Genomic DNA, 13,318 nt, shown 5'->3' on the forward strand with positions numbered 1-13,318 from the left:
TGTCTTTTGAGTAAAAGAAAAACACAAAGCTAAAACAGTGTGCGTGATATTTTATATATATATATATATATATATATATATATATATATATATATATATATATATATATATATATATATATATATATATATATATATATATATATATATATATATATATATATATATATATATATATATATATATATATATATATATATATATATATCATGCCAACAAAATATATAAAAGGGTTAATAGTCATTCACCCCCTACCATATAGGCGAGTTTTGATTTCCCCCCTTTTAAAAAAAAGTTTTGGATTACACCATCAAATTTATTTTAACATTGATAGGAATAAATCACAAATATAAAGGAGGGCATATGTTTGTAAGTTGAGTGAGAGATATAAGATTTAGTTTTAAATTTTTAAATAATTATAAAAGATATGATTAATGATTAATTTTTTCATTTAATTTCATATGTTTTTTATAATTGTATCTATTTTGGATATAAAATTTTAATCAATTAAATATACATATAATTGTAAGATTTATTTTCACTATAAAAAACACATTTAACTTTGGACACGAAATTGATTTAACTTGGTTACAGATGCGAGGTAACGAATGACGTCGTGAAAACTTGCCACTTAACACCCCTCGATTTTAGAATAACTGAAGAGATAGTTGAAATGATCATTAGTTCGATCTCCAACAATAAACTTTTTATATTTTCAAAAATTCCTACTACAAATAATACTTTTTATGATGAAACTTTCACCTCAAACATGCTAAAATCGAGAGTATACGTCTTGGAAGTGTCATGTTTAATTTTTTAAAAAAAATAAACAACTTTTTCCCTTGATTTTCTCAAAAGTCCTTGATTTTTGTTATCTTAAATATTATTTTATTTTGCCTTTTCTGATTAAATTAGGATTACCTTCAAATATCAATGAACTCCTCCTGCACTCACCCCTTTGTTGTTTATTTTTCCTTTTCCAATTTTCAGGGTTAACCAACCAGTCAATGCTCAAATGTTCGGTAACCCTAAAACTTGTTCTCTTTTATTTTAATTATTACTTGTGTCGGACTTATTGCGCTGTTGGGGTTTCTGTTCTTATTGCTTTTTCTCCCTCATTCCCATGGTTTATTATGTATCTGCTCCTGGACTGTATTGTGTGGCCTTGAAGGCACTTAAACACTGCTTATTATTATTACTGCGTGGTTAGTAATTTTAGGGGGTGTAACCTCGAACTGAACATAGAATCACTAATTTTACAAGATAAATGCAATCGAAGTTAATCACGTGATTGTGCACCCACACACCTTTTACGGTACCCCTCTTGTTGCCTGTTGCCTTGTTGCCTTGTGTTTTTCAGTGTAGAATAGCCAAGTCCCTCGAATACGAGGATACCTCAGCAATGTTGCCCTCGGTTCATTCTTAAGATCATAAGTCCCAATGATGCTGCCTTCGATTCGCTAATATGATCTCGTCCCTCGAAGTTGCCTATGAAGTGTTGAGGTATCCTCTGGTTGCCTAACAATGGCTATTCTGATCCTTCCCTTAGACTACCTGCCCCTCTATGGCAGGGACAGTCTTGTGGCGAACGATGATTCGACGACCCTTTAACCTCCAAATAAAAGGACTTTCCTACCCTCATATGGTATGGATAGCCCTGAAAGGCTAAAAGAACATTTTTTTCATCTAACCAGGTAATTTGCCCTTAATTGCATGCTCTGGTTTAAAACTTCTTTTTCTACTCTTTTCTAAAAACTCACATCGCTACGCTCATTTACGACCTAAAGTCCTTGTTTTTTTCTTCTTCTACGTTTCTAAACTTTTGGTTTCAAAACTAAAGAGCAAAGCAATTAAGAGCCCCTGGATAACCATGGATGCAAAGGGTGTTATACACCTTCCCTTTGTAGAAATTACCCCCCGAACTCAGTTTTCTTTTAAAAGGTTTTTCCTGTGCTTTTAGTCTTTCTATTTAATTTGGATAAAATAAAAGTCGGTGGCAACTCTTGCTTACCGCGACATTTCAAATAAAGTCAGTTCACTGTATTACAGATGCCATCCAGGCGGAGTATTGTCGGAGATGGGCTTAAAGATTCCATCCAGCTTGATACACTTTAGAGTCAGAATACATCGTACGTTAGACCTTATCTGAAGGATATAATTAGGATGAGTCTTACGTTAGACTGAATCCATTGTATTGATAAGTGTCAAAGTAAGTCGTGCGTCAAGCTATACTTTTAGGACGAGTCATACGCTAGACTGGGTCCAATTTGCATTGTTAAATGTCTGGAAAAACCGTACGTTAGGCTGAAGGATGGGTCGTACGTTAGGCTGTAAGATTAGTCGTACGTTAGACCAGGTCCCCTGTGTTGATAGTTGTCAGAATACACCATACGTCAGGTTGTATCTTAGGATGAGTCGTACGTTAGACTGGATTATTTGTATTGAGAAGTACCAGAATGAGCCATACGCTAGGCTGTATTTGAGATCAGTGTGTTGAGAAGTGTCTGTTAGAGGTTGATCGTGTCAGCACCGTTCGTAGTAACTGAATTAGATCTTGGAAAGATGATCGTGTCTATACCGTTCATGGTGATAGAATTAGATCTTTGAATGTTGATCGTGTCAGCACCGTTCGTAGTAACTGAATTAGATCTTGGAAAGATGATTATCTCTAAACTATCTCTGGAGAATATCCGGAACTAAGTATCAGAATTAAATTTTGGTCTTGATTATCTCTAAACTATCTATGGAGAATACCCGGAACTAAGTATCAGAATTAAATCTTTGTCTTGACTATCTCTGAACTATCTCTGGAGAATACCCGGAACTAAGTATCAGAATTAAATCTTTGTCTTAATAATCTCTGAACTATCTCTAGAGAATACCCGGAACTAAGTATCAGAACTAAATCTTTGTCTTGATTATCTCTGAACCATCTCTGGAGAATATCCAAAATTAAGTCTCAGAACTAAATCTCTGTCTTGATTATCTCTGAACTATCTCTGGAAGATATCCAAAACTAAGTATCAGAACTAAATCTCTGTCTTGATTATCTCTGAACTATCTCTGGAAGATATCCAAAACTAAGTATCAGAACTAAATCATGGTCTTGATTATCTCTGAACTATCTTTGGAAGATATCCAAAATTAAGTGTCAGGACTAAATCTCTGTCTTGAATGAGTGTCAGAATTAAATCGTTGACGTTATTATCTCTGCCATATATCTAGCAGATAATGTTCATTTGATTTGTAGGAATAGACTGAAATAGCAACATTAGTTTTATGCAATGTCGTGATGCATGTATTGTAATGTTTATTTTTTGAAATGGATGAAAGTGTTGTGCATATGTCATGAGGCGTATGTATGTTATGAATGTGCCATGAGGCGTATGATGTATGAATGCAAAATGTTGTTTAATGATGATAGTAGATTGTAGTAGCATCTGGCGGGGAAAATAAATCCCTGTCTGTTGTGGAGAATACAGAGTACAGGTCTTCCTTTTTAGTAGGAACTCCCGCTTCATGCTCGAGGATGCTCAGCTGGGGATTTTTGACTTCTACTTGGGGATGAGAGCCATTTTAATGATTGACCTTGATGTACCATGTACCCTTGATTTTTGGTCATTAGTTGTACCCTGTGCAAATTCTTCCTGATGCTAACATTTGAAATTATGTAGCAGAATATGTTTAATAATGAATTCATGAGATGCAGTGCATATGTCTGTCTTGATTTTTTTGAAAGCATTAAAACAGAAGATGTAAAAGCGTGATGTTTATAAAAATGTGATGTTTGTAAAAACGAAATATCAACTCAGCATTTGTGGTAAACCTTAAGGAGTCAGGATACCTTTTTGATGACAGTATGCTTTTGAACTAACCATGCTTCAGTTAGGACTTTCAAGGGTTGTAACATGGCTTGGTTCACGGTTTAAGAAACAAAGGATAATGGCTCAAAGTTTATTTGTACCCATCCCAATCTTCATGATGTTCTTCGATCCTATGCTCAGTTAACTTTGCGTTTAAGTCCTAGCAGAGCTTGAAGTTGTAATACTGACATTTGATTGATGGTTGAAGCACTGGCAATTTATTTGGACAAACGGTCATCCCTTTTTGTAATATTTTCTTTTTGTAATATCTTCTTTGTTCGAGGATTTTTAGCAACCTCTTTTTGACCTTGATTTCGTTATCCCTAACTTTTGCCTGAACTGTTTATTTTGAGATTACAGTCAGCGGGATGTTTTGATTTTTGATAAGTCTCCTTCATAGGTTTTGACTTAACAGCTTTTTTCTTTTTGGTGGATATTGATTGCCTGACTTAATGGTTGCGGGAACCCATCATTATTTATGTAAACAACAGCTAGTATAATTGAGTTAACTGAGTAACTACCCTGCCCCAGGTTATGATTAAGGGTTTTAATATGTATGAGAAAGAAAACTTCTACTTCTTAGGCTCAAAGGGGGTTGACGAGGGATTAACATCCTTATATCTCCACTATTTAGGAATTGAAACAATGTTTGTACATCATCAGCATAGTCCGTTCAAAAGCATACTGTATGAGGTTGCGGTATCGTTTTCGTCATCCTCCCTCAAAAGGCTTACAGCTTAGCAGGAGTTGAATATCGCAAAACATAAAGTAAAGACACAATTTAAAATGAGTGATAGCGAAATAATTTATCCAAGACAAACATATGCAATGCACTGATGATGATTATTAAAACAGATAATGTCTATCATAAGTCAAATGTTTAAACAAACAGGATTGAAATTGCAAATAAAAGCAAAGCTAATGACCCAACAATCCATCCTTCTAGACATTAGTCAGACTTGTCATGATTAGGCACGGGAGCAGTGATCACCATATGCGTCTTAGGAGGGTCCCTCGGAGTAATCAATTCGATCTTCAACAAATGTCGTAATGCTTGATCTAATGACATGTTAATTTTGGTTAATTGACGCTTAGGTGTCTCTGGCTTGCGTTGTTGTTGTGGAACTGATGTAGAGATCAGGACTGCCCCAACAGTTTGGTTGCGTTCATTACGACCCTTCTGATTGTGCACAACATTAGCCATATGAGGTTCCTCATGTGAATTGAAATCTATGATCTTGTCATCGATTAAATCTTGAATCCTATGCTTCAATGGTCCACAATATTCGGTATCATGACCAGGACTATTCAAATGATTAGCACATCTTCCATTATACTTGTGCCCCGGAGCAGGGTTGGCAGGAACTGAGTATGGAGGCAATAGGGTTATCAAGTTCTGATTGAGCACTTGCTGCAGAACTTGGGTCAGCGGCATGTGCAACGGAGTAAATGATCGCTTAGGTTTGGATTTCTGACTACCTTGCTGCCTATGCTGATCCTTCTTCTTCTTGATCAGAAGTGTCTTCAATTCTTCTTGCCCCTTGGACAAGTTAAGGATCATCTCTTGGAAATGGTTGTTCTGAGCCTGAAGATTTCTGACAGATCGCTCGAGATTCATGATGCTGAGATAAACAACGAGAGAAGATGTGAGACCTATTGTAAGCCACCTGTTATGCGATGTCATGAATGCGAATGCAACATTTTCAAGGATCTTTAGGAAATTTAGTTCGCGGCATTTAGAAATTGATCGGTCACAGCTTTGTCTGAAGAACTCGGACTTTCATCTTGGGAAGTCCTTCTTTGGGAATCAAGCTTGCCATATCGAGTGGGTCATCGCCTATGATTCAGGATACCTCTGAATTTGAAAGTATATGGCTAGAGGAAAATAAATCCTCTTTCCCCTTGATAGGTATTGTGTCTTTGAATTGGAAGATGTTAGCCAGAGGAAAATAAATCCTCTTACCCCTTGATAAGGATTCGGTCCTTGATAATGGCACCTAAAATTGTGCGCCCTAAATCCTTAAGATCCTTGAAAGGGTTAGTTAATTATGCTATGTTATGATGTCATGATGTTATGCGAATGCAATGCAATAGGTAAAGAATAAGGTAATAAGGACGAGTGTCCTATAAGCAAATCCAGCAAAGAAATAGAAGGGTTAGTAGCATACAAGCAAGTCACACAAATTTCCTTAGGTTTAAAGGCTTGTGTGAAGTCTGACCGGGTAACTACCCTTCCCCAATAGGTACTTCTAAGGATAAGGATGAAATCAGCAACAGGTTCTACAAAGTTACCCAGAATTATCAGTCCTTCTAAAGCACCCTCGAACATGATGCATTCGCATCATGCAATGATACTTTAAGAAAGAACCTACCTGAGTTGTAGTATCGGGTAGCGACTATGCCCTCAACATACATCCAGAGTAGTCCCCCCACTATGTTCCTAAAGGCCAAGATGGGTTAAAGGTAACTAAAGGTCCTTAAGCTCTGACTCACCCACAAATATCCACACAAACCTCCCTCATACAAGAGAAGCATGCAAACACCCATAGAGGCCTAACTTAAGCGTGAACTCTCATATTAACCAATCCTCCACATACATGAAGGAGGTCTCCATGACTATGCCACTTCCTATCTCAAGGTGCACTCGAATCCGGGTATAGGATTCATCTTCCATTCAATTCCCAAAACAACCCTAAAAAAATAAAGCAAGCAAAACAAACATTAAGTGATCCTAAACTTTAAGGTAACCCCTCTTTTTATTCGAAGATCCCCAGCAGAGTCGCCAGTTCTGTAATACGGTGGGAGAACTGACCTTTTGAAATGTTGCAGATAGCAAGAGTCTCCACTGACTTTTATTTTATCCAATATATGGAAAGGCTAAAAGAACAGGAAAAGACCTTTTAAAAAGATTTTGAGTTCGGGGGGTAAGTTATAAAAAGGGAAGGTGTAAGCACCCTTTGTATCCATGGTTATCCATGGGCTCTTAATTGCTTAGCTCACTTATTTGTTTGAAATGTATTGTGTGAATAGGAAAAACTTTGTTTAAGGACTTTAGCTTGTAAATAAGTGTAGCCTTGTTTTGAAAGTATTTTGTAAAAGAGAGTGTGAAAAACATTTTGAATTTAAAAAGAGTAAGCAATCAGGAGCACTTACCCTAAGTTAGAAAAATTGTTCTTTTAGCTTTTCAGTTTGAAAAGGCTATCCATACCATAAGAGGGTAGGAAGTCCTTTCATTGGATGTTCGGGTCATCGAAGATTATCGTTCGCCATAAGACTGTCCCTACCATAAAGAGGGCAGGTAGTCTCAGGGAAGGATATAATAGTCATTTTAGGCAACATGCGAGGATACCTTAGCAATAGGGGCAATCATCATTTACAGAGGCAACTTCGAGGGACAAGATCATTTACTGTTAAGGCAACTTCGAAGGGACTATAATCTTATGATGATGAACTAAGAGTAACATTTGTTTTGCTTAGGTATCCTCGGAATCGAGGGACTTGACTATTTCAGAATCGTAATTAAAAGGCAACATGCAGCATAAGAAGGGTTACCCTAAAGGTGTGTGTGTGGCACAATCATGTGGTTCAATTCGAATATTTATTTTATAATTAGTGATTCTATTTTCAGTTCATGGTTTATCACTCTCTAGGGTTACTAACCACGCAGTCAAATAATAGTTATATTGTACGAAAATTTAAAGGCAGAAAATAAACCTACAACTATTACAAAGCTTTGGGGCAGTTACATAATAGAGGAAGAATGGAGCGCGAAAATAAAAACCTAACTATTACAAAAAAAAACCTTTTACAAACCTATACACATTTTCTAGAATTTAAATGGCAGAATTTAAATAAATTAAAATAAAGGAAAATAATTTAAATAAATAAATAATAAAAAGCGAAATTTAAGTAAAATAAACAATTGAAATTAAAGGTACGCGACATACACTGGAGTTCAGGATGAGAAGAGAAATCGCGAAAGAGAAGTTTATGGTTTGAAAATATAATGATAAACCTAATAACTAGAAAACCTAAGGGTGAAATAAACCTACAGGGTTGAAATACCCAAACTAATTACTGAGCCTAACTGCACTAAGCAAAAGTTACAAGGAAAAGTTAATTGATTAAATAAACCTAAATCTAATTAAATCAACCTAATTATTATAATTTTAATCCTAATCATTAAAATTAACTAATTAAAATTAACTAATTCTAATCATTAAAATTAACGAATTCTAATTATTAAAATTAACTAATTAAAAATTAAAATTAAAACTAAATCTAAATTTTTACCCTAAACTAATTAGTTGAATTCTATGACTAAATTAAATCAAAGGGGCAAAACTAGTTCTAATTAATAGGGTTAAAATTTTTTGGTTTATGGTTAAGAATAGGGTTTATAGCTTAATAACAAAAATAAAAAAACAAACAAACTAGAACTACAAACAGCAAAAGAAAAAAACAAAACCTGGCGCTGGAATCTGGTGTTGTTGGATCTTGAAGGTTCACTGTGGGCGTGCACTTCCTGGCCGTCAGATCTAGCGCTTGGAACAATCTGATGGTGGAGATGTGAGGGAACACCATGGTCAGGCGTGGGCGTCTGTACTGGATTCGCAAAGTTTATAAATGGTAAAAAAACATTTGTCTTTGGCCAGATTCGAACCTGGGTCTTGTGGTATAAAAACATGAGGCCCTGCCAATTGTGCTGCATTCGATTTATAGTCAAATAAATCACTTCATAAAAATAAATATAAAAATAAGTGTAAAAGGAAAAAGTCAAAGAATCAATCCCTGGGCCCACAGAGCTGCACGCGTGCCAATGATGAGTGGAGAGAGGAATTCTGAATATGTTGACCAGCCAATGTGGGAGAGAGAGAAAACATGGAACATTTGACCAACGAATCAAAACAAGCCACGCACAGTCGTCCTTCTCAATCCACTATTCATCATCATCTCCAAAGTTACCTGCGGATTTTCCTAGGGCCTTAGCTGCGGAATTGCCTGCGGATTTTCCGTAGGTTCTTCATATTCAATTTCGTGGTTCTCAAACAGCCATGAACGATCTCACACGACTCCAAATCTCGCCCAGATCCCCTAAAACAAACCTTGCGCATCCAATAGTGATCTTTGTTTGGCTTGAAAATACCTGAAGACATGAAAACGAGTGCATGGTCCAATTATGCCCTAACCATGGCGTGGCTTTATTCCTGCGTGCAAGCTTCGAGATGATGGGTTTAATCTTTTCCAAAACATTCCAGAAACTCAATTGTGCGGTTAGTATGAATTACAACACGTTAAAAACACGAAGTACAAGATTCAAGAATGTAAACGAATAAGATGGACCTGATATATATATTCACGCGTTATGAGAGCCTTGTAGCCATGGAGTATTTCTCTATATCACCTTAGGAAGGGAACGAGAAGGTTGTTTGGATTAGAAAATCGCTTGAGCTTTGTCCATGATTTTTCTCTCTTCTTAAATATTTTGGCTCTTTAGAAAACCTAATGTTCTTGCCTATTTTTCCGTCCCCTCATGTTTGGAATATGCCATGTATTTATAGAGGTGCAAATTAGGGTAATTGGTGGGCTTGGATATCATGAAACTTTGGAGAAAGAAATTTTAATAAAAATTATGTAATTCCTTTCTATTTTTGCATAAAATCTTGATTTAATCCTTCCAATCCTATTTACCACGAATTTGCACTAAAATGAGGAATATTTTGATGATTGGATTTGATTATAAAATCAATTCTTTGATTTAACCTTAATTATTTCATATTTATGTGATTTACTAATATTTAAATGAATTAAAATTCAAATAAATAAAATAAATACTATAAAAATAAAACAATTAGTTTAGGAATACTCAATAGGTCCATGGACACGTTTGGAATGCATATTTTAGGCCCATTAGTCCAAAAACACCAAATTGTGCAATTAGGTTTTTGTGTTTTTCTTGAAAATCGACCAACTTCTGAGCCTCATATCTCCTTCAATTTTTATCATATGACCATGTTCTAGGACTTTTTGGAAAGCCCAAGATGTCCTCTACAAACCCACATTGGAACATATTTTTCATTTGAGAATTCTATCTTGAAGATATGGCTCTTGACAAAAAACAGCTTTTGCGAGCTTCTAGAAGGACATGTAATGTTTTGGCTCATATCTCTTATGCGGAAGCATTTCTTGACCTTGGGCCCAACATCAAAGTTGTAGAGAATCAAATTTCCTTGAGAATGAGATTTGGTTGAGGAATTTCTGAGAAATTATGAGAGAGATATGGCTGGTCAAAGTTCAGTTGACTTTTACCTAGAAACCCCAATTTAGCAACTTTGTACTTTTGTGGATTTTTTATCTTCCCTTGATGAATCATGATCAACCCTTGATCAAATTATGAATGATACTTCTAAATGAGGATGTTGACAAAAATCAGGAATTTTGACTGTACTTTGACCACAGTTGACTTTTAGGTCAAACTAGTCAACTATTGACCATTTGAGCTGTTGACTGAGCAATCTTATGAATCAGAACTTGAAACTTGGCACGAGGATCCTTTGAGGCATATGAGAATCCATGAGGTTCATTTGAGGCCTCAGAAACTGATTCCACCTTAAGAGAAGGGAAACCCTAGATGTGGGTTAATTACTTAGGAGCCAAGTATGTGTGCCCAATTGAGGATCATATGAGTCAAAATATTTTAAAATATGATGGGCAAATTTTGGGGTATGACAGCTGCCCCTATTCAATCTTCTTACACTTTAGGATGTAGATTGGCTTGTGTGCCTGTCGGAATCTGAAGGTGGAAGAGGATTGAACACTAGAATACCAAGAAATTTGCCCTTGATGATGCAGTGACTTTTTCAGAGATGGGCTTAGAGATGCCATCCAGGCGGAGTATTGTCGGAGATGGGCTTAAAGATTCCATCCAGCTTGATAGACTTGAGAGTCAGAATACGTCGTATGTTAGACCTTATCTGAAGGATATACTTAGGATATACTTAGGATGAGTCTTACGTTAGACTGAATCCACTGTATTGATAAGTGTCAAAGTAAGCCGTGCGTCAGGCTATACTTATAGGACGAGTCATACGCTAGACTAGGTCTAGTTTGCATTGTTAAATGTCCGGAAAAACCGTACGTTAGGCTGAAGGATGGGTCGTACGTTAGGCTGTAAGATTGGTCGTACGTTAGACCAGGTCCCCTGTGTTGATAGTTGTCTGAATACACCATACGTCAGGTTGTATCCTAGGATGAGTCGTACGTTAGACTGGATTATTTGTATTGAGAAGTACCAGAATGAGCCATACGCTAGGCTATATTTGAGCTCAGTGTGTTAAGAAGTGTCTGTTAGAGGTTGATCGTGTCAGCACCGTTCGTAGTAACTGAATTAGATCTTGGAAAGATGATCGTGTCTATACCGTTCGTGGTGATAGAATTAGATCTTTGAATGTTGATCGTGTCAGCACCGTTCGTAGTAACTGAATTAGATCTTGAAAAGATGATTATCTCTAAACTATCTCTGGAGAATATCCGGAACTAAGTATCAGAATTAAATCTTGGTATTGATTATCTCTAAACTATCTCTGGAGAATACCCGGAACTAAGTATCAGAATTAAATCTTTGTCTTGACTATCTCTGAACTATCTCTGGAGAATACCCGGAACTAAGTATCAGAATTAAATCTTTGTCTTAATTATCTCTAAACTATCTCTGGAGAATACCCGGAACTAAGTATCAGAACTAAATCTTTGTCTTGATTATCTCTGAACCATCTCTGGAGAATATCCAAAATTAAGTCTCAGAACTAAATCTCTGTCTTGATTATTTCTGAACTATCTCTGGAAGATATCCAAAATTAAGTATCAGAACTAAATCTCTGTCTTGATTATCTCTGAACTATCTCTGAAAGATATCCAAAACTAAGTATCAGAACTAAATCATGGTCTTGATTATCTCTGAACTATCTTTGTAAGATATCCAAAATTAAGTGTCAGAACTAAATCTCTGTCTTGAATGAGTGTCAGAATTAAATCGTTGACTTTAATATCTCTGCCCTATATCTAGCAGATAATATTCATTTGATTTGTAGGAATAGACTGAAAAAGCAACATTAGTTTTATGCAATGTCGTGATGCATGTATTGTAATGTTTATTTTTTGAAATGGATGAGAGTGTTATGCATATGTCATGAGGCGTATGTATGTTATGAATGTGCCATGAGGCGTATGATGTATGAATGCAAAATGTTGTTTAATGATGATAGTAGATTGTAGTAGCGTCTGGCGGGGAAAATAAATCCCTGTCTGTTGTTGAGAATACAGAGTACAGGTCTTCCTTTTTAGTAGGAACTCCCGCTCCATGCTCGAGGATGCTCAGCTGGGGATTTTTGACTTCTGCTTGGGGATGAGAGCCATTTTAATGATTGACCTTGATTAGGGGTGGCAAAACGGGCCGGGGCCCGCCGGGCCACTCGCGCACCCGCCAAAAAATGGCGGGTTGGGTTGGGATTTTAGGCTCATTAGTTGTACCCTGTGCAAATTCTTCCTGATGCTAATATTGGAAATTATGTAGCAGAATATGTTTAATAATGAATTCATGAGATGCAGTGCATATGTCTGTCTTGATTTTTTTGAAAGCATTAAAACAGAAGATGTAAAACCGTGATGTTTATAAAAATGTGATGTTTGTAAAAACGAAATATCAACTCAGCATTTGTGGTAAACCTTAAGGAATTAGGATACCTTTTTTATGACAGTATGCTTTTGAACTAACCATGCTTCAGTTAGGACTTTCAAGGGTTGTAACATGGCTTGGTTCACGGTTTAAGAAACAAAGGATAATGGCTCAAAGTTTATTTGTACCCATCCCAATCTTCATGATGTTCTTCGATCCTATGCTCAGTTAACTTTGCGTTTAAGTCCTAGCAGAGCTTGAAGTTGTAATACTGACATTTGATTGATGGTTGAAGCACTGGCAATTTATTTGGACAAACGGTCATCCCTTTTTGTAATATTTTCTTTTTGTAATATCTTCTTTGTTCGAGGATTTTTAGCAACCTCTTTTTGACCTTGATTTCGTTATCCCTAACTTTTGCCTGAACTGTTTATTTTGAGATTACAGTCAGCGGGATGTTTTGATTTTTGATAAGTCTCCTTCATAGGTTTTGACTTAACAGCTTTTTTCTTTTTGGTGGATATTGATTGCCTGACTTAATGGTTGCGGGAACCCATCATTATTTATGTAAACAACAGCTAGTATAATTGAGTTAACTGAGTAACTACCCTGCCCCAGGTTATGATTAAGGGTTTTAATATGTATGAGAAAGAAAACTTCTACTTCTTAGGCTCAAAGGGGGTTGACGAGGGATTAACATCCTTATATCTCCACTATTTAGGAATTGAAACAATGTCTGTACATCATCAGCATAGTCCGTTCAAAAGCATACTGTATGAGGT

The 13,318-nt window shown here is 36.1% G+C and overlaps 1 protein-coding gene across 1 annotated transcript; it reads right to left on the reverse strand.

Annotated features, from left to right (window-relative positions):
* Positions 1–4,701: 4,701 nt before the first annotated feature.
* On the reverse strand, positions 4,702–9,368 carry LOC131606839 (uncharacterized). The gene is made up of 2 exons (XM_058878948.1): positions 8,331–9,368; positions 4,702–5,484 (listed from the first exon to the last, which is right to left on the reverse strand). The coding sequence occupies exons 1-2, from the start codon at positions 8,444–8,446 to the stop codon at positions 4,812–4,814; spliced, it is 789 nt and encodes a 262-aa protein (XP_058734931.1). The 5' UTR covers positions 8,447–9,368; the 3' UTR covers positions 4,702–4,811.
* Positions 9,369–13,318: the final 3,950 nt, after the last annotated feature.

Source organism: Vicia villosa, linkage group LG5, assembly GCF_029867415.1.
Source record: "Vicia villosa cultivar HV-30 ecotype Madison, WI linkage group LG5, Vvil1.0, whole genome shotgun sequence".
NCBI lineage: Eukaryota > Viridiplantae > Streptophyta > Magnoliopsida > Fabales > Fabaceae > Vicia > Vicia villosa.

Coding starts and splice junctions, on each gene's coding strand:
- LOC131606839 (XM_058878948.1), bottom strand. CDS start 8,446: ATGGTGTTCCCTCACATCTCCACCATCAGATTGTTCCAAGCGCTAGAT. Junction 5,485..8,330: donor ACACCAGATTCCAGCGCCAG/GTTTTGTTTTTT, acceptor TGTTTATCTCAG/CATCATGAATCTCGAGCGAT.